The sequence below is a fragment of the Carcharodon carcharias genome, chromosome 3 (genome assembly GCF_017639515.1).
Source record: "Carcharodon carcharias isolate sCarCar2 chromosome 3, sCarCar2.pri, whole genome shotgun sequence".
NCBI classification, from domain to species: Eukaryota; Metazoa; Chordata; class Chondrichthyes; order Lamniformes; family Lamnidae; genus Carcharodon; species Carcharodon carcharias.
In genome coordinates, this window is record NC_054469.1 from 182,561,361 (window position 1) to 182,587,201 (window position 25,841).

A 25,841-nucleotide genomic window follows, 5' to 3' on the forward strand; every position below is an offset into this window, starting at 1 on the left:
GTATAATTAGCGAAGCTCGTGTTTTGTATGTTGCATTTAAACAGATGAAGACTTACAGTGTTGAATTTGATTTCCAGGTCAGTGTTGAAGTTCTGGTGGAACACCCTTTTTTTGTTTTTGGAAAAGGCTGGTCATCATGTTGCCCGGAGAGAACCTCCCAACTCTTTGGTTTGCCATGTTCCAAACTTTCTGTTGGTGACGTTTGCATATCTCTTACACTGAAAAATCTGAAAAATGGCTCTATAAAGAAAGGACAGGCTATTGACTCGACTGGTGTCTTGTTGAAGCACCCAAAGAATTATAGTATATCTGAGAACAGGCCCCGGCACTTGGAGCGAGAGAACGGGATTGTTCAGGGAAGTGTACCAGTTGTCTCAGAAAATGGCAAACTGAAGTTTTCTGAAACCATTACAAGGTCTTGGCTCAACAAAACAGAGGTCGGGAGGCCTCCAACAAGGAAAAGGAGGTGGTCTGCTCCCGAAACACGAAAAGTAGAGAAGACAGATGAAGAGCAGCCGTTGAATCTTCCCAAGCCTTCCTTCATTCCTCAGGAGGTTAAGATTTGCATTGAAGGACGGTCCAACGTAGGCAAGTGAAGGCACTTTGGGGAGTGGTGGAAGCTCAAAAAAAATAAAATCTATAATACTGTACTGTAGACTTAAAGCTAGAAACAACCCCAGTATTTACATGTTATCTGCTTGTTATTTTAGTTTTTTTGTTAATAACATGTTGTAATAATTTCAAATGGTGTTAAGGAGGAGACTGGTAACTATGTTCTTTCCACATAGCTCTGACTGTTCACTGTTTATTGAATGCTCTTATGAAAATTCTCACCAGGATTATTCCTATCATGATTAGAATCCATTAATGTCTTCTCTGGTACTGTTTTTTTTAAAATTCAGTTCATATTTAGTGATGATTGGTGCCACTTTCTTTTTCCCCATGCTCACTTGAATGTTGTGCAATACAACAGAGTGGCAGGATGGTCTTTAAGCACTTGCAATTCAGTAATATTTATTTACTGGGTATCTGGTCTGAATCTCAGTCATACCAAAATGACAAGTTTAGTATTAACTGTAAACACTGTCATCCATATAGAGCTAGATACTGAACTTTAAAGGAAAAGGAAACTGAAGAATGATGTCTAGAAGATGTGAGTCTAGAACGATTCAATTGTCGATTCAAGTTGTTTGGAAGAATGAGAATCATTTATCTTGATTCTTGTGTGAATGATTATGTATGGTAGCAGTAATCCACTGAAGACTGCTTGATCAGAAAGCACTTTTTAAATGTAATGCTTCAAAAACAGGGGAAAAGATCCCAGAGAGTTGAAACAAAAGCTGGAAGAGAAATCTAGGGTTATCCAGTGTTTAACTGTTGTACATTTAAAGCATTTGGCAATTTGCACACCTTGAGAGTCAACAATCATGCAGTGAATCTGTCAGTTGTTTTTTTTTCTCTACCCTTTTTTTGAAAAAGGAGAAACTTAAAAAAAAATGTAGCGATCATTGTTTGGCCTGCCTTAGCATTGGGACCTTCCCACGGTGTTTCATGGGATATTGAGTTGAGTGGTTGACTCAAAAGTCTGTCATATCTAATGAAATTAATCTCTCTTAAGACAGCTCAAAAGGATATTGGTAAATGTTTCCAGTAACTTGCCATTTTAAAAGATATCAAGCTCCTCAATAGCAGATCTTTCAAAATTGAACATGGTTTCAAATAGTGTAATAAAAAGGTTTCTTATCTACTTAATTATATGTTACACATGAATGTCAGTGTACACCAGTGATATCTTATGATTTAAAAAAAAATTGTACAGGATTTTACTCATTCAAATCTTTGTTCTCAGTCATCTTCAAGTAGAGCTTAAATTAGACTTTTTTAGTTTGACATGCACAGTGCTTTTTGAAGCACAACACAAAAACACTTAAAATGTCATTCATCAAAAATGCAGTATTTAAAATGAACAAAGCCTCCTTTGATAACGCAGTTTTTTTTTGTTTCGTAACAGGTTCTCAAACAAAACTGAAAACTGTTGGAAGTGAACAGGGGGTGATAACTTTTTTAATTTGTGCAAGTAACTTGAAGCTTAGCTAGCATTGGAAACTCTAATTTCTTGGCTTGTAGCTGGCACTTGCATCTTTAAGATTGTATTCCAAAGCTGTTTCAAGATCTTAATGGGGAGTTGGGGTTGGGGGGAGGGGGAGGGGGGTGGGAATGGGCAGGGGGATGGTGAGACAAAAGGCTTGAGTATTGCAGAAGTTCATTATAATTAAACCTCTCAGCGATGCACCAAATTAGCTGGGCAGGTTTTCAATATATTGCACATTCACGTTGCTTGGTAAGTGCTGGGTTCCTAATGATAAAATGGAATTTCTGCTCAGTAAATGCATCAGCCCTCTCATTAACTTGCTCAGGGCAGTCACATTCTTTTATTTTTCTTAATGCTTGATGGTAAGAGGTAATTGAAATGGAGAAACAATGGAGTAGAGATGCATATGAGATTTTAGATAAAATAATCAGTACCACTATACATTTAAATAGGTGATTTTTTTTCCCCCAGCATGGAAGCAGGGACTCATTTAACTGACTGGTTCTGCTTAAGAAACACTACAGGAAATAGTCAGGCGCAATGTGAACAATTCAGTTACTTGTTTTATATTGATTTGTAAGTAAGAATTCCAGTTTAGAAAATTGCTAGGTCACATTATTCGATCCGACCGCCTATTACTCTGAGTTTGTTTGCTTGTGCAGCCACCTTTTGTTAAAAGTGCCAAGTTTAGCTTGATAGTTCACATCTTTTAATTCACATTTGAAAAAATATTATTTGCATTTCTCGCTAATCATTGTACTGCTGCCTTTTTTTAAACTGAGTCCCTGGCCTCCTTTTTAAACAAAAAAGCTGGATCAGAATGCAAGGAAAGCTTTTTTCATTTATAACCAGATCAGCCATGTGCCTCTACAAAGTCTGATTTGCAATAGTTAACTGACAGCAGGCTATTTTTAAAAAGTTTGTAGTGGACAAAAATAAAACAATTCACACAAAGGTAGTCAGGGTAATCCCACCTGTATGTAGACAGTTATACATATTTACTGATTGTTCCTATAATAGTAGAGATTTCCACCTACAACACCTTTTTAATTTGTCTGGACAGAATGATTGGAGAGACCTGTAGAACCCTTTCACACCTCTTACTCAGGGATGGGGCTGGTGTGCATGTGGAACACTGATGTAACCGGAAGCAGCACTTTCACTAACTCTGAAGCCTAATTTCTTTTTAACAGACCTAGCCTCAAATATTGTTACCTTACTGATCGGATCATCATAGCACTGTATCTGGTTAGGACCTTGTAAACAAACTGCTTTCGAAAGGTTTAACAGTGAAGGCTCACTCATATCGATTAGTACAGGTAACATGAACCTATTGCACATGGAGATTTGAATGTTGGTGGAAGGTTACTCAGTTTTTGAAAGGCTCGGATACTGTTTAAACTAGCTTTGACTTTCATACCTTGTAATATATTTGAGGGGGGAAAAACCATTAAAGAAGTTGAAGGTTAAATTTAGTTGTACATTTTAATTTGTAATGTCCAGGAGATTGATCTGTTCAGGCTGTGGCGAGAATGAAGTACTGTACAAAGAGGCTTTAGACGTGCAGCCAGTTTGTGAATAGTTCCCAGATATGAACTGCTGCTCCTGAGTTTGCTATGTTTTTGGTTGTTAGTACCTATTGAAAGTTTTAAGTCTTCCATTGAGAATCAATTAGAGGCGGCAATTGTCTTTTTTGTTTTCTTCATGGACTGACTAAGCTGTGGTCACCTAATGGCAATGGCCAGTAGATGCAGGAAAATGGGGGCGGGAAAAATGTTTTGCACCTTACTGATGATGAGAGAGTTTTTTCAGTGCATAAATACATAGTTAAGAGCTTTCATTGTGAAAGGGGGACGTTTTCCGTACACGTGCGTATTCTATGTAATTCCAGTGTACAATATTGTACTTGCACTAGCTTTTTTTAAACAATTATACAAATGGAAGAATTCATATTCTATTTTCTAATCGTGGTGTGTCTATTTGTAGGATACACTCGGGTCTGTTGAATTTTATGGTCCCTTTCTTTGATGGTGCTTGCAGGTTTTCTAGTTAGAAGTTATTTCATTATTATGATAATATTTGATCCAGACTTTGAACAAATTTTGTTTTAAAGAAATTGTCTGTATACCAGTACAAGTTTATTGTTTCAGTATACTCGTACTAATAAAATAACAGTGCCAACCGCAACTGTTTCCTCTAGTTGCTTGTTTCCAGTTCTATTTTTTTTGCTGCACTTTGTATCAATCACTTAACTTCACAGCCTCATCGGGCAACTAAGCAGTTTAGTCATGGAGCACACAGTGGTTCTATTATTATTCATAGGAGTAAAGCAGAGCTTTGCATTCACTAGAGAATGTGATACTAATTTGTTGCTTTAATTTCTTTAATATATCCAGTTCCTTAGAGGAATTAGGTAAAATAAAGAACTGAAAACTAAAAGTCACAGGATTACAGGGTAGAATTTGGAATTGTATCAAACACAGGTTTTTAAAAAAGGAGATAGTGTTTTTAACATTGTTGTGCCTTTGTTAAAAAAACATTTGCGAACCAATGAATTAAGTCTCCTGAACAATATGTATCCCTCAACCAATATCACTAAACAGAAAAATAGTTATTATCTATAATAAAAGCAAAATACTTCGGATGCTGGAAATCTGAAATAAAAACAGAAAATGCTGGAAAAACTCAGCAGGTCTAACTAACAGCATCTTAAGAAGAATCATACGGACTCGAAACATTAACTCTGTTTATCTCTCCACAGTTGCTGTCAGTTAGACCTGCTGAGTTTTTCCAGCATTTTCTGTTTTTATTATAGTTGTTACCTTTGCTGTGCACAAATATGCTGCTGCATTTCTTACATTACAACAGAGACTGCACTGCAAAAAAATGTCATTGGCATAATAAAAACAAAGTGCTGGAAATACTCAGCAGGCCTGGCAAAACCTATGAAGAGTTAACATTGAGTTTAACATGAATAGAACAGAAGGCAAGTGGAAATGTGATGGGTTTTATGATGTTAAAAAGGGGGCGGGGTGGAAGAACAGGGGAAGGTCACGGATAGGGCAGGAGAGATTAAATAATAAAGCACATGGAACAAAAGACAAAGGGAGTGGTAATGGTTGAAGCCAAGAAGCAAAGCAATTGTCCAGAGTGTGAAGGACAGAATAATGAACAGCTCTGCCCAAAAACAAAACCACGAAGAACAAGATTCAGATCACGTGGCAAAAAAAATACAAAATGGGGATCAGAGCCTGATATTGTTGAACCCAATGTTGAGTCCAGAGGGCAATAAAGTGCCTTTCAGGAGTGCTCAAGCTTTCCTCACCATCATACCACCCTCACACTGTTGTTGACAGGGCCCTCAACCGTGTCAAGTCCATTTCCTGCACTCCTGCTCTCACTCCTTCCCCTCCCTTCCAGTGGCATCACTTTACACTCCACCAGCCTCCACATTCAAATGATCATCCTCTGCCGTTTCCACCACCTCCAGAATGATGCCACTACTAAATACATCTTCCCCTCTCCTTCCTGTCAGCATTCCAATGGAACCATTCCCTCTGCAACACCCTGGTCCACTCCTCAATTAGCCCCAACACCTTGACCCTTTCCTACAGCACTTTCCCATTCATTCGCAGGTGTAACACTTGCCCTTTTATCTCCTCTCTCCCCACTGCCCAAGACCCCTAACACTCCTTCCAGGTGAAGCAGTGATTTACTTGTACTTCTATCAATTTAGTCTACTGTATTCGCTGCTCACAAATGCAGTCTTCCCTGCACTAAGGAGACCAACTGCAGACTGGGTGACTGCCTTGTGGAACACCCCTGCTCAGTCCACAACATGACCCTGCACTTCCGATTGTTTGCCATTTTAATTCACCACTTTGGCCTCGTACTCATTTCCATCCTCAGCCTGCTGCAGTGTTCCAGTGAAGTTCAACAGATGCTCAAAGAACAGCTCTTCATATATCAAATAGGTACTTTACAACCTTCTGTGCAAAGTGTGAACACAAGAAATAGGAGCAGGAGAAAACCATATAACCAGCACCACCATTCAATATGATTAAGGCTGATCCTGGCTTCAACTCTACTTGCCACCACTCCCCATACCCCTTGATTCCCTGAGAGTCCAAAAATCTGTCTATCTCAGCCTTAAGTATAGTCAATGATGATGCATCCACATCTCAGTTCTAAATGACAGCCACTTATCCTGAAACTGTGTCCTCTTGCTCTGGATTCCGCAGTCAGGAGAAGCAGTGCTTAAATCCTATTGTTTTTAATCTACATATATGATTACACAGCCAACAGTAAACCTGGTCAAATTTGCTCCTAATGCAAAAAGAGAAGAGGAAAGGATGAGCATGCAGCACAATATTGCTATGTCTGAACAGTATCATGAGCCAACTATAAAAAAAAAACAGAATGCTAAGATATATAGCCAGGAAAGTAGAATCATTGAGGTATTTTATGAATAGGTGCTTCCTATGGAACTTTGGTCACCAGGAGTGCACACCTTGACCTTGGACATGGAGGTTTTTGGCCCTGCAGAAGAAAATCCTCCCATGGCCAAACTCCCAGAATGTACTCCTGGCAGGCAAAGCTCTGCACCAAGAGCACCGCTTCATAACATTTACTCTTGTAAGTATACAAGTTACACAAAGACTTTATAACGCACTGGCCACAATACAATTTTAGTCACCATGCTACAAAAGAGACATGCTTGTATTAGGGCATATCAAATAGTAGCAAAACTGATCAGAAATGGAAAAGGACAAACTCTGCAACATTGGAGAAGCTTAGAAGTCTAGAAAAGAGGTTAGGTGAGGGAGTTACTTAAGTATGTAAAATATTAAAGAGTGTCTAAATGAACCCAGTTTACAGTCAAAGTATGAAAAATAATGCCTCATCTTGGAAGATTTCACAAAAATATAGGTAATACTGCTATGATTAACCAACAATTCTTTGGGAGAGAGGATGTCATCCTGCAACTTGCTTAGACAAAAGGAAACTTTTTTTCTATTGTAGCTCCTCAGCTTCCACTGGAACCCAAAGGTGAAGCAGTCTGTCCAAATTAAAAACAAAAACAGAATTACCTGGAAAAACTCAGCAGGTCTGGCAGCATCGGCGGAGAAGAAAAGAGTTGACGTTTCGAAGGGTCATGAGGACTCGAAACGTCAACTCTTTTCTTCTCCGCCGATGCTGCCAGACCTGCTGAGTTTTTCCAGGTAATTCTGTTTTTGTTTTGGATTTCCAGCATCCGCAGTTTTTTTGTTTTTATCTCTGTGTCCAAATTAAAGCCAAGTTACTGTTAAATAGGTCACCTTCACTTTGAAATTGCATTCACTTTGTGGTGTTAAATTAACTTCAATCACGAACTAAAATTTTGAAACATGTTTTGTGCTAACTAATATTTCTGTTAACATAGAATTTCACTGGGGTTTGGAAAAATGCTGACATGAGTATGCAAAGCACTACAGTTCTCCTGTATCATTTCCCAGGTCATTGCTAATTATCTACTTAGTGGTTGTCTGAAGTGAAGACATTTTACTCTAGGGGATTGCCCTTGATTGCACTGACCCAAACATAGAGTCGTTACAAGCTAAGGGAGCAAGTTTTATATGCTGAGAGAGGCCGGATGTAAAAAAAGGATAAGATTTTCAATTCATGTTCTGTTTTCCAGTGAGCAGAGTTGATTCTGTAATACCACAGTAGTTTAGTAGCATATAGAATATTACTTTATGGTGATGTAGTTCACTTTGCCTAACCATCCTTCTCCCTGCAAACATCCACGACCACCCATAGCACATTGACAGTAGTAAAATTGCGCCTTGCTGTTCTGTGAAGAACCATTTGGTCCAGGACTCATTGCCACAGAACAAAATATAAATAGCCATTTGGCAGTACAGAATTTGGGTATTGTTTAAAAAAAAAGACATTTTGTCAAAGTTTGTTTTGCACTCATCAGGATACCAATGTCAGGAAGCAACAACTTTATACTGTATCAGAAGAGGGTGTTGAGTAGTTGGCTAGTGGACTCTGGTAAAGGCAATGCTATGTAGAATGCACTAGTTATGAATGCATCATTTCATGCCATATATCACGCAAACTCATGAACAGGCCATCGTTTTCGGCCCTGAAAAGTGCCTCATCTACCTCACCTTACCCTTCTAGGCTAATCTATCTCAAAAATTTGAGCAACAGGTAAAGCTAGCTGTTTCAGGCTGCTACTATGCAGTAGCAACACGAGTGGTATTCCCTACTAACAGGATGCTGTCATCAAGCCAAAAACACATTCTACCTATCACATAAATGAGTAATGTGGTGTATGAATTTCAGTGCCAACGTGATGCTTGGTATGTAGGCCGTATGTCCCAAAGACTGGCGAATTGTATCAAACAGCATATCTCAGCCACTGTTCACAAGGGGCAAGGGTCAGACTGTACACATCCAGCCCATGCTTGTAAAACTCAAAACAGTGTCCAACATTAGATGTGATTCCACGATTGGACATTTGCTAAATAATCCCCAGTGTGCTAAGGATTACGCTGACAACCAATTTAAGATTGTCAGGCTTGCAGTGTGGCACATTTGTGTGTACTGGAAGCTACATATATTAATACACAAGGCCCTGCTCTTTACAGACAGAACATGAACACACATTGTGCCTGTTTCAGCTGAACAAAATAAGTGATAGCCATTCACTGGTTCATTCCTCAGGGCAATGCCTTGATCAATGAGAGTCAAGCTGCTTGGCTTAAATTTCAAATAATGCTTGGCAGTTATCTGTCAGTCACCATTAACTGGTACATTCTCCATGGCAATGCCTCTACCAGAGTCCACTTGCCAACCAATCAGCACTCTCTTCTCATATGGTATAAAGCTGTTGCTTCCCTTGACATTGGTATTCTTGCAATTGTCCTGATGAGTGCAAGATGAAAAGCTTTGACAAAATGTCTTTTTTCAGCAACACTCGAGCAAAATATGTACTTTATTGGTTATTCCAGTGGCGTTAAACTTAAGACATTGCTAATAATGGTATTTTCCACATTTTCAGTGTGGGCCCTACCACAAAAACTGTTGTGTTGGAAATGTTGGATTACTGTAGAGTGGAGGGAGGACCGAAAAACCTATAGAGATGTGTGCTTTGTAGATCTGAAAGCTTCCAACTTTTGCCAAGTCTAAAACTAGATAGGATCTAGCTGATGCCTTGGCTTCGAATTTTTATTAAATAAAATGTATACATTAATATTGTCCTAGTGTTTTCTAAAGTAGGTTCTATCTGCCTGTAAATCCTGTGGCATTCAAATCATGTGTTTTATGTCATCAATGTTCTGTAACTTGCTATTACCCCAGTTGTTTCACCAAGAAACTGTGAATCATGATATGGTGTGCAGTTGCTGCCTATAATTGTTTCAGTTTGGGAGTTCACAGGAAAAAAATAAAAAAAGATAATGTGGGTGTACTTTAAGGGCTAATGCTACCGAAATGAATGGGGAGCTTAGCATTTAAAGGGCAGTATTTTGATTCTGCAGTGATCTCAGCAAAAAAGACATTGCACCTTTCACAGCCTCAGGATATCCCAAAGAGCTTTACAGCTAATTAAAAAATATGGAAGTGTAATCAGCGTAATTAAGGAAACGCATCAATAAGCACATGGTGAGGTTCCAAAAGCAGCAGTGTGAGGATGACCAGAAGAGGTTTTAGGATATTGGTTGATAGATAAATATCGGTCAGGCCACTGGGGCAAACTCACCTGCTCTTTGAATCGTGTATGTGATCTTTTATGTCCACCAGAGGGTAGATGAGCTTCAGGTTAATGTCACATCTGAAACCTCAAACAGCATCTCCTGGGACAGTAATGGTACTGGACTAGTAATCCAGAGGTCTGAACTAATGCCCTAGAAACATGTGTTCAAATCTCCACAGCAGCTGGTGGAATTTAAAATCAATTAATTAATAAATCTGGAATAGAATGTTAGTCTTATTAATTAATCGTGAAACTAGATTTGTCATAAAAACCCATCTGGTTCACTCATGTCCTTGAGGGGAGGAAACATCGGCCTACATGTGACTCGAGTACTCTGTGAAATGGCATTGCAAGTTATTCAGCTGTATCAAACTACTAAAAAATTAAAGCACTGTGGATGTACCTAAACAACATGGACTGCAGTGATTCGAGACTAACCACCACTTTCTCAAGGGCAATCAGGGAAGACCAATAAATGCGGCCCTTGCCTGTGACAATCACATCCCAAGGGCAAATATAAAAAAAAATTGCAGCAGTTCCTAGTACTGCATTGAAGTGTTAGAGCCTAAAATTTCTGAAGTATGACTCGAGCCCACAACTTATGACTCAAGGATGAGATTGCTACCAACTGAGCCATGACTGTCACCCGAGTTTGGCTTTGGGAGCTGTTGCCATAGTGTATAATGCTAATTAATGTACATGGATTGTTTAAACTACCCCATAAAACTACCGGATCTGAATCATTTATGACAACTTTGTACAAATTAATTAGACAACTGTGATTGGGTAAATTGAGAAGATGTTGCACAAGCTGAGAGTGTTGATACAGGAAAAGCGTAGGTTCAGGATTGATTGTACTTAAGCACTCGAAGCACTATTAGCTTTTAGACAACTAAACGTCAGCATGTTTAAAAGTTACAGATTCTATATTAGGAGAGCATGGTCTCAAACTTAGATGAGGTTGGATGAAAAAAAGATTTCGGTTTATCTACTTTAAGCAGAGGGTTGCGAATGTAGAGAATGACTGTCAAGGAAAACTGAGGGCTGACTGTACTCAAAATTTTATGAGTTAGATACGTACCTGTTTCAAAACTTAATGGAGATGTATGAGAAATATCATGAGATATAATACCCTGACACTGAAGCTAACAAGATGGAAGGCAGTCATCTTTTCTCTCCTGAACATTTCTATATTCCTTTGGCCTTGGACGCCAATACCTGGATTCTACTGCTGGCTGTGTGACATACTCTGGCTTATTAGCTCTGTTGGAACTCAAAGCTGTTTTTAAAAAAGATTTCAACTATGTATAAAGTTTAAGAAACATTGTCAACTATTTCTACAAGTTGTACGATATGATCAGTGCCATGGAATTTTTTTAATAACTCTTCACTGTTATGTGAGGTGATTTGCTTGCAACGCTACATATAATCGAACTGTATTAAGTAGTCACTATATGCTGGACATTTCAAATCTTAGCTGCTTAATCCAGATTAAAGCTAAAAAGTTCTAAATTTAGCAGATTCCAAATAGATATCATGTGGCTAACCAGATTTTGGTTCCCTGCATGTATAGATCAGCTTTACTTGCCCAATTTCAGCAAAAGAATGGTTGACTCAAGACGTCACTGACATCATTATACCACCAAAGGTTTAATAATAGGATTTGAAGTGAACTACATAATTTGTTTCTACTTTCATAATTCACTGCCTAAGGAAGTATTTCAAAACAAAATTAAGCAATGTGATGTATCTTGAAGCATAAAAATAGTATCAGTTCAAAAAAATTTAAAATTGGCACACTGTGTTCTTGGAGAGCTCCAACAGATGTGATATTGTCTCTATCTTTTATCTTTATGGTCAATTCCACTCCTGTAATATCACTATTACATGAGGGAGCTGCACACTATTAAAATGAATCATTTGTTTTAAGTATTTAATTTTTCATTCCATATCCTCAGACAATATACATAGCTTAAGCAGTATTGTATAATCAAAAATACTTGTTTAAATAAATTACATTATGGTTTCACAATGTTCACAATTGTATACTCCTGAGCAGTGATTGAAAGGTTTTTATATTAGGCAGTAGTGCCCCATATTTTTAATACTTGAAAATAATTTGGTTGAAGCAATTACTGATTTTTCATCTTGCAGTGTTGTCTTCAGTGAAGTGCTTCACAGCTATGGAATATTTTTGACTGTACAGACAAAGGAAACATTGCAAACCTTGCTGAAAGTTAAGATTCTAGAGGCAATGGGTCCAATTTTTTTTAAAGCTTCAAACCAGGGAAACAGCAAAATAATATTGCACGACGCAAAAGTGAAAATTATATTGAACTACACTCAAGCTTTTGCATGAGACATCACTGCAGAAATGGAACTCTTCAGTTTATTTTGTCATGAGAGCCCAAGCTAAGAAAACATTTGGTTAAACTGCTGCGTTACTCGAATAAATGTTGTTCTCCTGCTCAGTTCCTTCAGTTTAGCAGCTCCCACGTAGGTGCAGGTTGAACGTAATCCCCCTAAAATGTCAAGAATTGTATTCTCCACATCTCCTCTGTATGGAACCTCCACTGTTCTGCCTTCTGAAGCCCTGAATGGAAAAGGAATTAAGAGGTAATCCACATTGTTAGGTAAGAGCCTACACGTGAAAGGAAGGAAGAGAAAAGATGATCCAACCTGTAAATCCTTGCCACATCTACTGGGCAGTATAACTGCCTGCACCGCCCTCTTCATCTGCTAATAATGCTAACTTCTGGGGAAGGCATCAGAATGGAAGAGAAAAATCTGAGATCAGTCTAAGGAAGCGAAGCTCTTCCCTCACTGCAGATGCAATCGAGCAATTTCGAGGAGAGCTTCTTTTAATTTAATATACTGTATTCATTGTTTTCAATGTGATTGCTGCATTGGGGAGACAAACGCAGAATGGTGACCTCTTCGGAATACCTCCAATCGTTCACTATCTTGACCCCCAAGCTTCTGGTTGTCTGTCATTTTAATTCTTTGCTCGGCTCCCGCTCTGATCTCTCAATCCTTGGCCTACATTGTTTCAGTAAAGCTCAATGTAAGCTCAAGGAATAGCAACTCATCTTTTAATTATGCATTTTACATCCTTCCATACTCAACAATTTCAGATAATCTCAGCCCCTTTTTTTGGATGGCAGCTGTTGGTGATTCAGCTATTTTCTCTAGACCCATCTTTTGTTTCTTTACTTATCCTAATACCATCGCATTTTGCCTTACACCACCATCCCTTTAGTCATTTAATCTCTGCAGCCACAGACTTTTCTTCCTAATGCTCCTTTCCCTGCATCTGTACTTGCTTAAAACTTGTTACATCTCTAACTTTTTCCAGTTCTGATGAAGGTTCATTGACCTGAAATATTGGATTTAATGTGGGTGATGGCGATAACCAAATAAGTGCCTGGCCAGTATCAGGCCTTCCACAGGATTTAGGAGCCCAAGGGTGGAAATCCTACCCCCAACAATCAGCGGCCAGCGGTTCTCCATTGCCATCAGTGCCATCGGAAACAGTGGCTGCTGCTGGTAATGCTCCAAGGACCACAACACGGATCGTCGCTGGACCTCTGGGCATAGGTGAGTGGGGTGGGATGGGGATCATGGGGAAGGGTCGCAGGTGTGGGAGAGGGGGTGGCGGTTCAGCAGCCCCCTTCTCCCCCCACCCCTTCCCAATGCTAGGTCCCTCGATCGGGCACTGAGTGCCTGTGAACAGGCTTTGCTGGGTGCCCCCCCCCCCCCCCCCCCCCACCCCACCCCCGAAGGCACAGGAGAGTGATGCACCTCCCACTTAATCTGTTTGCCACCACTAAATTCCACTGGGCTCCAGGATAACTGGTGTCATGTGGCTCATCAATGAGCCTGATTGACATCCCACCATGAGCAGTCGAGTTGTATGCACTGGCTCTTTTTTGGTCTCCAATTTAATTGAAGGAGGTTTTCCCACCAGTGGCAGACTGATGAGCGGCCTCCCACGCAATTTAGTGGGCCCAGCCAATATATTGCCCGCCACAATGCGCTGGATTAAATTCTGCCCAGTAACTCAAGTTTCTTCCTCACCAGATACTGCCTGATCTGCTGAGCATTTCCAAAATTTTCCAGTTTTCTTTCAAGCTTCCAGATGATTTGGATACTCATCACACAACTGTATCCAAGTTCATCATGTTCATTATTATGAAAGGGGCCCAGTGGATAAAGCACTCCTATAAAGACCAGAAGGTCCTGGATATGATTTCCAACCATGAATGAGTCAGCTCATCTCACCTGGAATTGCATTTGGGTTGCTACAGTTGGCTTCAGAGCCTCTCAACGGGGAAGGAGAGATATTAGCTCGAGTTTCCACTCCTGAATGTTATCCAGTGACCCATGCTGGAAAAGTTTGTACGTGTGTGTGGTTATTAGATAAGGACAGGATTGCTCTCTGCTCCGATCCTTTTATGGTTCAACAACCTGAAGAAATGCATTAAAAATATCCAGCTGGGATTGGTACTTTTACCACACCAGCAAAATATCAGCATAATCAGAAGGGGTGAAGGAAACTGAATGTCCTTTTGTTTACGAGTATTGTTTACAGGTAGCTCTATCAGTTCACAGCGTTAGTGTTGTTACAGTGTGCAGTCATGATATTACAAATTTTTAGAAAACTTTTTAAAAGTTTACATTTTTAAAAAAACATTGGACTGAGTTTAAAGACTGTTTCAAAAATGGCTCCAAGCTACCGGACACAATTGTGGATTTCAAACAGGGTCTCTTCCGAGAGAACAAAAGACCTTAAATTTAATTATAGTTTACTGTAGTCTCGTGCAGTAAATAACACAGTCTTATTGACGCCTCACTGTAAGAATGTAAATTGTGCCTTGACCAGGACAAAAGCTAAGAACCGCAGGTGGGAGAAGTTGTTTGAAGTGTTCATGTCTTAATTTGGGAAATGACGTGGCATTCTGTACAGGTCACATGATAACTGTGGTCTTCTTAGCTTACCTGTAAAAAGCACTGAAAAGGGCAGCAGTGGCATATCCACAGAGAACCACCTTGCAGAAGGTTCAACCCAGGGAGAGACAGAAGAAGGTGTCTAAAAACTGCCACCATTTCTGCTGTAATGAACTAGGCAGTTTGAAAGTGTCATGCCTGCAGCAGCAGAAGAAAGGAACATTCTCTCCTCCCAGTAAACCACACGCACAGACAAACTTTTCCAGCATGGGTCACTGGAAAGCATTCAGGATTGGAAACTTGAGTAATATCTCTCCTTCCCCGTGAAAGCAATCTCCAGCAATTCGACAGTGGAAGCCACTGCAGCTCCAGAGATGATTCTACAACCTCAAGACCTTCACTTCAGACAATCTAACACCTCGACTTCAAAACATATCACTCAGTATGAACTAATCTTGATTTATGTTTATAAGTATTGTTTTATCTTCATTTGTGACTGAACATTGTGTATGTGTTAGTATCTTTATCTTTTCTTAAGTAATCCCAGAGCAATAGTGTAAAATCATCTAAGCTTTCCTCTTTTTTTAAAGTAAAAAGGCTTCACTGCTGGGCTATTTTAAATTGAATTTCTCACTCCCTGGGTAAGAAAATACACAACACACATGCAAATGCATTGTTCATGGACAATGAGAGAGATGACCTTAGTTCTAATTATCAAGATGTAGAATCAATTTGCATAAAGATAAACAGTAAAGGTAGGAAGTCACTTGTGGGAGTAGTTTATAAGCCCCTTAACAGTAACCACACAGTGGGACAAGGTATATAGCATGAAATAACAGGTGCTTGTGAGAAAGGTACGGCAATATTCATGGGTGATTTTTATCGGCATATACATTGAGAAAATCAGATTGGCAAAGGTAGCATGGAAGATGAGTTCATAGTGTTTTCAGGACAGTTTTATAGAGCAGCATGTTCTACAGCCAACCAGAAAGCAGGCTAATCTAGATCTGGTAATGTGCAATGAGACAGGATCAATTAATCACCTCACTGTAAAGGCGCCCCTAGGCAGCAGTGGCCCTAACATAATTGAATTTCACATTTAATTTGAGGGAGAGAACAATGGGTCTAAAACCAATGTTTTAAACTTAAATAAGAGCTAATTAAAGTGAACTGGGAAATTAGGTTAAGGGATAGATCAGTAGAGATACATTGGCAAACATTTAAGGAGATATTTAATAACACTCAGCAAAGGTACATTCCAATGAGAAAGAAAATCTCTTCAGGTAGGATACACCATCCTTGGCTAACTAAAAAGTTAAAGATATAATCAAATTGAATGAAAAAATGTACAATCAAATTGAATGAAAAAATGTACAATTCAATGAAGATTAGCAGCAGGTCATATTGGACAGAATATTAAACAAAGAATAACAAAAAAAGAGGGAGAAGTTAAAATACAAGAGAAAGTTAGTTAGAAATATAAAAACATACCAAGAGTTTCTACAAGTATTTAAAAAGGAAAAGAATAAGTAAAGTGACTGTGGTTCTCTGGGGAGAGAATGGGGAAAATAAGGAAATGGCAGATGAATTAAACATATATTTTTCATCAGTCTTCACTGTAGATGATACAAATAACATCCCAGAAACAACTGTGAGTCGAGAGATGAAAGGGAGGGAGGAACTTAAAACAATTCTAATCACCAAGGAAAGGGTATCGAGAAAATTATTAGAACTAAAAGCTGACAAGTCCTCAGGTCCTGATGGTCCTCATCTTAGGGTCTTTCAAGGAGTGCCTGCTGAGATAGTCCTTGCATTGGTGGCAATTTTCTAAAATCCCCTAGATTCCGGCAAAGTCCCATTGCACTAGGAAACAGTGAACATAACTCCTCTATTCAAGAACGGAGGGTGACAAAGGAGGAAACTACAGGCGAGTTAGCTTAACATCTGTTATAGGGAAAATACTGGAATCTATTACTCAGGAGGTTATAGCAGGGCACTTAGAAAATCTCAATGCAATCAGGCAGAGTCAGGTTTTGTGAAGGGAAATCATGTTTGACTAATTTATTGGAGTTCTTTGAGGAAGTAACAAACAATGTGGATAAAGGCATAATCTGTGAATGTGGTGTACTTAGATTTTCAGAAGTCATGTGACAAAGTGCCACATCAAAGATTACCATACAAAATCAGAGCTCGTTGTATGGGGTAACGTATTAACATAGAGGATTGGTTAGCTAAAAGGAAATAGAGTGGGCACAAATGGGTAATTTTTGGATTGGCAGAATGTAACAAGTGGAGTGCCACAAGGACCAGTGCTGGGGCCTCAACTGTTTACAATTTACATCAATGACTTGGATGATGGGACTGATGACACAAACATAGGTAGGAAGGTAACTTGTGAAGAAAACATAAAGGAGTCTGTAAAAGGATATAGGTAGCTTAAGTGATTGGGCAAACATTTGGCAGATGGAGTATAATGTGAGAAAATGTGAACTTGTCCACTTTGGCAGGAAGAATAGAAAAGCAGCATATTATTTAAATAGAGAGAGACTGCAGAACTCTTGAGGTACAGAGGGGTCTGGGTGTCCTGGTATATGAATCACAAGAAGTTAATTTACGGGTACAGCAAATGATTAGGAAGGCAAATGGAATGTTGTAATTTATTGCAAGGAGAATGGGATATATAAGTAGGGATGTTTGCTACAGTTGTACAGAGCATTGGTGCAACCATATCTAGAGTACTATGTACAGTTTTGGTCTCCTTATTTAAGAAAGGACATCATTGCATGAGAAGCAGTCCAGAGAAGGTTCACGTGGCTCATTCCTGGGATTGGGTTTGGGGGGAACTGGGTGCATTATGAGGAAACTTTGGACTAAATGGACTTGTATCCACTGGAGTTTAGAAGAATGAGAGGTGAGTTCATTGAAGCATATAAGATCCTTGGGGGATTTGACAGGGTGACAGGCTGAAAGGGTGTTTCCCTTTGTGGGAGAGACTCGAACTAGGGAACACAGTTTAAAAATAAGGGGTCTCATGGAGATGAGGAGAAATTTTCTCTCTGAGGGTCATGAGTCTGTGGAACCCTGTTCCCCAGAAAGCAGTGGAGGCAGGATCATTGAATGCTTTTAAGGCAGAGGTAGATAGGTTCTTGACTAAAAGGGGAGTGAAAAGGTATTGGGGGTAGGCAGAGTGCGGAGTTGAGGCCACAATCAGATCAGCCATGATCTTATCAAATGGCAGAGCAGGCTGATGAGGCCGAATGGCCTACTTCCCCTAATTTGTATGCATATTTGTATGATTTTGGCGAAATACCTTTTAAAGCATCCTTGACAATTGCAGGCTCGGGTCTGGAATTTAACCCATTTGCAAAACAGCCAAATTTGAACTTTAAAGAAATTGGAAGTAGAAGGGGAAAAATAAGGTAGAGCCAAATTGCTGAAATCAAATAAGAACCTGCAGCAGCGAGCTTTCTGAAACTAACAATTAAAGATAAGATGGTTAGTTTTGATGCATAGATGTTTGAAGAACAGGAGGCTAAACATGAGCATCCTTAAACATAAAATAGCTAAAAGCCATAGTTAAACAGATAGGACTTAAAAATACCCAATAAAATAAGAGATATGTGTTTCTCAAGATGCTGGCTGAGTCTTTGGGACTCAGTCCCCAGAGTCGGAACACATAGAAGAAGCTGATTGGTTAAAGTAACTTGGTCCGGTTCCAAAGTACAGCTAGAAAAGCGGAAAATAGAGCTAGAGTTTCAGGAAAGAGAAAAATAAAATAAATAGAGGGAAGCTGGAGAGAAAGAAAGGGTTTTCCAGCTCCAAACATTAGGAATTGCAGGCACAGAAAGCGGGAGACTTAAGATATCTTGAGGCTGCTCGAGAAAATGTCACTCTGCCTTATAACAGTCCAAACCCCCGTAACCCAGAAACAGGTACTGAGGCCCTAAAATTCTCTAAATTTATCCCCAAATTTGAAGAGAAAGCAGAATCCCTTTTTCGTACTTTTGAGAGGGTATCCAATCAGCTACATAGGTCACGAGAATTGGGGGCACTCATGGTATAGGTATCAGGAAAGACCCAGGAAATCTATCCCAGGCCGTCCCCTGAAGTCATGGTTAATTACAAACAGACCAAAGACGCAATTCTCAGTGCTCATGAGTTGGTCCCAGAGGCCTTGCAACAACAAATCTGGAATTCCTGTGAGAAACCAAAACAGACTTATTTTGAATTTGAAAGAAAAAACAGATCGCATTCGACCAGTGAGTCTGTGCTTTAAAAATAGAGGATGCCTACGAAGGGAAAAGGGAACCGGTACTTTTAGAGGAGTTCAAAACTTGCCTCCCCTATTATATAAAAATGCACCTTGAGGAACAGAAGGCTACTTCAGCAAGGGCAACTGCAGTTATGACTGAGAACTTTGAACTGATTCATAAACCACTGAACCACAGCAAGCCTGGATCAGGGATATAAAAGGGGGATAGAGGGATAGAAGCAGATCCCTAGGAAATGGCGAGTAGAGGAGGCTACTCTCCCACATCTAAAAGGATCTGGAAAACAAATCAGCAGGGCCATGGCAGGTCTCCTCTCACTGTAGCACGTTGAATATGTCAAGGAGAACTGCTGGCATGTCCAGGGAATTGCAGGGAACATTACAGCATAGCCCATGTCCAGAGTCAGGAAAATTGTAAGTCTCAGTGCAAATACAACAGAGGGTGCAGAGACCGATCAGGATTTTGTATTCAAAGGGAGGATGGTCCATAGAGTTTCCAAGCAATCAGAAAAAGAGATTGGAATTCTCTGAGATGCTGGATGCTTACAGACACTGTTAGAAAGGAAAATTGAAGATTTCCCATGGAGAAGCAGAACAAATTCCAGCGTGCTAGTCAAAGGACTCACTGGAGAATGTATTCAGGTATCGTTAGTAAAAACTCACTTGAAAAGTGAATTTGTTATGGGGCTAGTAACAGTGGGTGTAATCTCAAGCTTACCCATGCAAGGGGTTGACCTTTTATTGGGGAATGATCTGGCAGGCTGTTAGGTGGTTCTGTAAGGAACATATATTTTTATTTCTGTTGGACTATTGTAAAGAATCCATCTTTTTATCTTCTTTTGGACTGTGAATTAAAATTATAATGACTGCAGTTTGAAAGACATGTCCACTGGAACAGAATGAGAGACATATACAATGTTGCAGTCCTGGAACAGAGTGTGCCAGGAAAGACAGGATAGTGCCAGAAAGAAGTCCCGGACCAAGGGAGCTGCCTGGCAACAACGCTTTAATTGGCTCCTGACCAGGTGACCAGGTTTTGTGTGAGGACAGTGCAGCTGAATAGCTCCTAGTCTGAAAGGAATAAGATCTAATACCTCTTTCTCCTGTGTGTGGAAGATTTCAGTAATTCCACAATAATAGCTAGCTGGCTTTTCTCTTCATATCTCTATAACCTGCTCTCTCTCTGGAAACCCCTGTCAAGAGCCAAAGGGGAAAATCACTGTTAGAGACATTGAAAGGCAAATGCTCAACCAGTGAACTAAATACTAAGAGTGGTGGAAGACCACCTCATGTCATCAACAAGAACTGAAAGGAATTTGGAAGAAATCGATCAAAATCAACCCATCGAATCCTGTACTCCAGAATTTGTTCTATTGAACTGTTTTATCCCACCATTAAAATCCATGTCTTGTATGTGTGTGTATAGGGATTTAAGAAGGGGGCAGAGTTTAAGTTATAATGTTAGAAGTAACCAGTTCATATTTCTTTCCTTTGCCACTAGTTAAAGACAATTTGTTCAATAAACAGTTATTTACTTATTAAGTTTACAAACTTGGTGTTTGTATTCTGTTAACCTAAAGTAAACAGTTGGGTAGAATTGGGGAAATCTGGTGGTTTGGTCGAACTTTTCACATTTGTCCCGGCTCGGGGAGCAGTGGAGCTTCTTAGTACAGCGCACTATCCCCAGTGAGTCGTGACAGTACCCTCAAAAATTCAAGAATAGTCCAGAGGGGCTGCAGAGAAACAGCAGAAGGGGTGCAAGAAAGTTGGTAAAGGTTCAGAAACATTTCAGGAGTGAGGAACATAAAGGGGTCTCGTTTCTACTTTGGGTACAATCGAGAAATTGAACCCTAAATACACTTTGAATTTTGCCATCTTTCCTATTTGAAGTTACGCTTCCAGTTTCCGCCCAAAACAATTAGCATAATCCCAAATGTAAAATCTGGCAGTGTTAGGCACCAGGAATGACAACGGTAAACCCAGCCCTATCAACCCTGCAAAATCCTCCTTATTAACATCTGGGGGCTTGTGCCAAAATTGGGAGAGCTGTCCCACAGACTAGTCAAGCGACAGCTTGACATAGTCACACTCACGGAATCATACCTCACAGAATCATGTCTCAGACACCACCATCACAGCCCTGAGTATGCCCTGTCCCACTGGCAGGACAGACCCAGCAGAGGTGGTGGCACAGTAGTGTACAGTAGGGAGGGGGAATCCTCAAAATTGACTCTGGCCCCCATGAAGTCTCATGGCATCAACTCAAACATGGGCAAGGAAACCTCCTGTTGATTACCACGTACTGCCACCCACCTCAGCTGATGAATCAGTGCTGCTCAATGTTGAACACCACTTGGAGGAAGCACTGAAGGTGGCAAGGGTGCAGAATGTACTCTGGTTGGGGGAACTTCAATGTCTACCATGAAGAGTGGCTCGATAGCACTACTACGGACTGAGCTGGCCGAGTCTTAAAGGGCATAGCTGCTAGACTGGGTCTACGGTCGATGGTGAGGGAACCAACAAGAGGAAAAAACATACTTTCTTTCAACAGCACCAACCTACCTATTGCAGATGCATCTGTCCATGACAGTATTGGTAGGAGTGATCACCTCAAGGACTTTGTGGAGACAAGTCCCATCTTCACATTGAGGATACCCTCCATCGTGCTGTGTGGAAACACCACCATGCTAAAAGGGATAGATTTCGAACAGATTTAACAACTCAAGATTGGGCATCCATGAGGCGCTGTGGGCCATCAGCAGCAGCAGAATTGTACTCGAACACAATCTGTAACCTCATGGCCCGGCATACCCCCACTCTACTGTTACCCCCAAGTCAGGGGGTCAACCCTGGTTCAATGAAGAGTGCAGGAGGGCATGCCAGGAGCAGCACCAGGCAAACCTGAAAATGAGGTGTCAACCTGATGAAGCTATAACGCAGGACTACTTGAGTGCCAAACAGCATAAGCAGCAAGTGATAGAACTAAGCAATCCCATAACCAATGGATCAGATCTAAGCTCTGCAGTCCTGCCACATCCAGTCGTGCATGGTGGTGGACAATTAAACAACTCACTGAAGCAGCAGGCTCCACAAATATCCCCATCCTCAATGATGGAGGAACCTAGCACATCAGTGCAAAAGCTAAGGTTGAAGTATTCGCAACAATCTTCAACCAGAAGTGCCGAGTGGCTGATCCATCTCAGCCTCCTCCGGAGGTGCCCAGCATCACAGATGCCAGCCTTCAGCCAATTCGATTCACTCCACGTGATTTCAAGAAACAGCTAAAGGCACTGGATACTGCAAAGGCTACTGGCCCTGACAATATTCCGGCAATAGTACTGAAGACTTGTGCTCCAGAATTTGGCGTGCCCCTAGCCAAGCTGTTCCAGTACAGCTACAGCACTGGCATCTACTCGGCAATATGGAAAATTGCCCAGCTACATACACAAAAAGCAGGACAAATCCAACCCGGGCAATTACCGCCCATCAGTTTACTCTTGATCATCAGTAAAGTAATGGAAAGGGTCATAACAGTGCTATCAAGCAGCACTTGCTTAGCAATAACCAACTCACTGATGCACAGTTTGGGTTCTGCTAGGGTCACTCAGCTTCTGATGTCATTACAGCCTTGGTTAAAACATGGACAAGAGAGCTGAACTCCTGGGGAAAGTGACTGCCCTTGACATGAAAGCAGCTTTTGACCAAGCGTGCCATCAAGGAGCCCTAGCAAACTGGGAATTAGGGAGAAAATTCTCCGCTGGCTGAAATCATAACTAGCACAAAGTAAGATGGTTGTGGTTGTTGGAGGTCAATCATCTCAATTCTAGGACATCACTGCAGGAGTTCCTCAGGGTAGTGTCCTAGGCCCAGCCATTTTCAGTTGCATCATCAATGACCTTCCTTCCATCATAAGGTCAGAAGTGGGGATGTTCGCTGATGAATGCACAATATTCAGAACCATTCATGACTCCTCAGATACTGAAGCAGTCCATGTCCAAATGCAGCAAGACCTGGACAATATCCAGGCTTGGGCTGACAAGGGGCAAGTAACATTCGCACCACACAAGTGTCATCTCCAACAAGAGAGAATTTAACGATCGCCCCTTGACATTCAATGGCATTACCATCACTGAATCCCCCACTATCAACATCTTGGGGGTTACCATTGAACAGAAACTGAACTGGACTAAGCCATATAAGCACTGTGGCTACAACAGCAGGTCAGAGGCTAGGAATTCTGTGGCGAGTAATTCACCTCCTGACTCCCCAAAGCCTGTCCACCATCTAATAGGCAAAAGTCAGGAGTGTGATGGAATACTCTCCACTTGCCTGTATGAGTGCAGATCCAACGAGATTCAAGAAGCTTGACACCAACCAGGACAAAGCAGCCCACTTGATTCGCACCCCATCCACAAACTCCCTCCACCACCAATGAACAGTGGCAGCAGTGTGTACCATCTACAAGATGCACTGCAGAACCGCACCAAGGCTCCTTACGCAGCACCTTCCAAATCCACGGCCGCTACCATCTAGAAGATCAAGGGTAGCAGATAGATGGGAACACCACCACCTGGAAGTTCCTCTCCAAGTCACTCACCATCCTGACTTGAAATATATTGCCGTTCCTTCACTGTCGCTGGATCAAAATCCTGGAACTCCCTCCCTAACAGCACTGTGGGTGTACCTACACCACATGGACTCTAGTGGTTCAGGAAAACAGCTCACCACCGCCCTCTCTAGGGAAATTGGGGATGGGCACATCCGTCAATGACTTAAAAAAAGATTCACAACTCCGAGTGAAGGAATTTCTCCTTATTTCAGCCCTAAATGATTGACCCCTTATCCTGAGGCTGTGCCCGTGTTCTAGATTCCCCAGCTAAGTGAAACAATATCTCAGTGTCTACCTTGTCAAACCCCTTCAGAATCTTGCATGTTTCAATTACATCACCTCTCATTCTTCAACATTTTAGAGAGTATAGGCCCAATTTACTCAACTTCTCATCCCAGGACAACCCTTTCATGCCAGGAATCAATCTGGTGAGTCTTCTCTGTACTGCCTCCACGGCAAGTATATCCTTCCTTAGATATGGTGAAGAAAACTGCACTTCAGGTATGCTCTCACCAAAGCCCTGTACACTTGTAGTAAGACTCCACTATTCTTGTAATCCCCTTGAAATAAAGGCCAACAAGCCATTGCCTTCCTGTATCTGCAAGCTAACATTCTGTTCCTTACCTTACACCTCCCCACTCCAACTGCCACCTTGTTTCCCACTGAATTAATCTGTCTATATCTCTTTGCTGCCTCTGTGTCCCATTCACTGTTTACCTTTCCACCTAGCTCTTTATCATCAGCAAGCTTGGATACATTTGTATAAGTTGTATAAGTCATTAACATAAAATTGTAAATATTTGAGATCGTAAATATCTGAGACCCTTGAGGTACTGCATTTGTTACAACCCGCCAACTTGAAAATGTCCCATTTATCCTTACTCTCTGCTTCCTGATCATTAACCAACCATCTATCCATGCTGATATATTAACCCCCAAATGCATGAGCCCATATATTGCATATTAACCTTGTGTGGCACTGTATTGAATGTTTTTTGGAAACCTTAAGTATACTACATCCACTCACTCCCCTTTATCTACCCGATTAGCTCCATCCTCAAAAAACTCTGTTTGTCAAACATGATTTCCCTTTCATAAAAACCACGTCAACTCTGTCTGACCATACTATGATTTTCTAATGGCATTTTTAATAATAAATGCCAATATTTTCCCAATGACTGATGTCAGGCTAAATGTCCTGGGGTTCTCTGATTTCTCTTTTCCTCCTTTCTTGAATAGCCGTGTCACATTTGCCAACTTCCAATCTGTTTGGACTGTTCTTGGGCATTTTGGAAAACCATAACCATAATCTCTTCAGCTACCCCTTTTGGAACTCCAGGATGTGGCCATCAGGATCATGGGGATTTGTCAGTCCCTTAAATTTGTCTAACATTTTTTTACCTGCTGATATTAATTATTTTTTATTTCTCACTCTTATTAGCATCATTGGTTACTGTCTGGTATGTAATTTGTGTCTTCTAATGTGAAGACAGATGTGAAAATATTTATTTGCCAACCTTGGTCACCTTTCAACCCTTTCTCTGCAATGGTGATTGGATTAAACCTATTTAGCTCTATTTGTGCCAACAGATCTAGTCTGCCAGCTTGCAGTAGGATAAATAATCATTTGTCGAAGCTGTGTTCACAACCAGCTGAGGCTGGTAAGATGCAGGTGTCCTCTTAAGAGCCTACATGCAATGAATGTTCTCAGCTTCAATCTGGTTGCCAGTGGTAGAATAATGTCAGTAATTTAGCGTCAAATAGCACATATGCTAAAAATGTCATTATGGTGGGTGTGCTGCCGTGTCTAAGGTTCAGTCTAGGAAGCTTTCTTGAGCTACCTGAAACAGGAAATTATTAAATTCCCAACCACCTTTGCTAACCTTCATGTGTACAGAATGTTCTGAAAAAAAATGTTAAAAAAGCTGGAATCAGCAAAAGGCAAAATACTGCAGAGTAGGGAATCTCAAAAGCAAAAACAATGATGGAAATACTTAGCATGTCAGGCAGTGTTTGTGGAGAACAGAAGCCAGTCGGTCCACATCTCAGGTACTGAGAGGGTCCTAGACCTGAAATATCAACTAACATGGTTGTTTCTTCACATGTGATGCTGCTGAGTATTTCCTGGAATAACCAGTTTTCTTTGGTAATAAGAACCAAGTCTATTATGTGGGGCAGT

At 40.7% G+C, this 25,841-nt stretch overlaps 2 protein-coding genes across 12 annotated transcripts in view; one reads left to right on the forward strand and one right to left on the reverse strand.

The window, feature by feature from the left end:
- The window catches only part of atxn1a (ataxin 1a), a 439,854-nt gene extending 437,669 nt beyond the window's left edge, over positions 1–2,185 (forward strand). For all 10 annotated transcript variants that reach the window (XM_041183900.1, XM_041183902.1, XM_041183899.1 and 7 more), the window contains 2 exons: positions 78–588; positions 2,012–2,185. In XM_041183900.1, coding sequence (XP_041039834.1) covers positions 78–588; positions 2,012–2,097 — 597 coding nt within the window. In that variant the 3' untranslated portion in view covers positions 2,098–2,185. The remainder of the gene's footprint in view (positions 1–77; positions 589–2,011) is intronic.
- Positions 2,186–11,462: 9,277 nt separating this feature from the next.
- Positions 11,463–25,841, reverse strand: part of LOC121276311 (GMP reductase 1) — a 112,646-nt gene continuing 98,267 nt past the window's right edge. For both annotated transcript variants that reach the window (XM_041184578.1, XM_041184577.1), the window contains one exon: positions 11,463–12,429. In XM_041184578.1, coding sequence (XP_041040512.1) covers positions 12,249–12,429 — 181 coding nt within the window. In that variant the 3' untranslated portion in view covers positions 11,463–12,248. The remainder of the gene's footprint in view (positions 12,430–25,841) is intronic.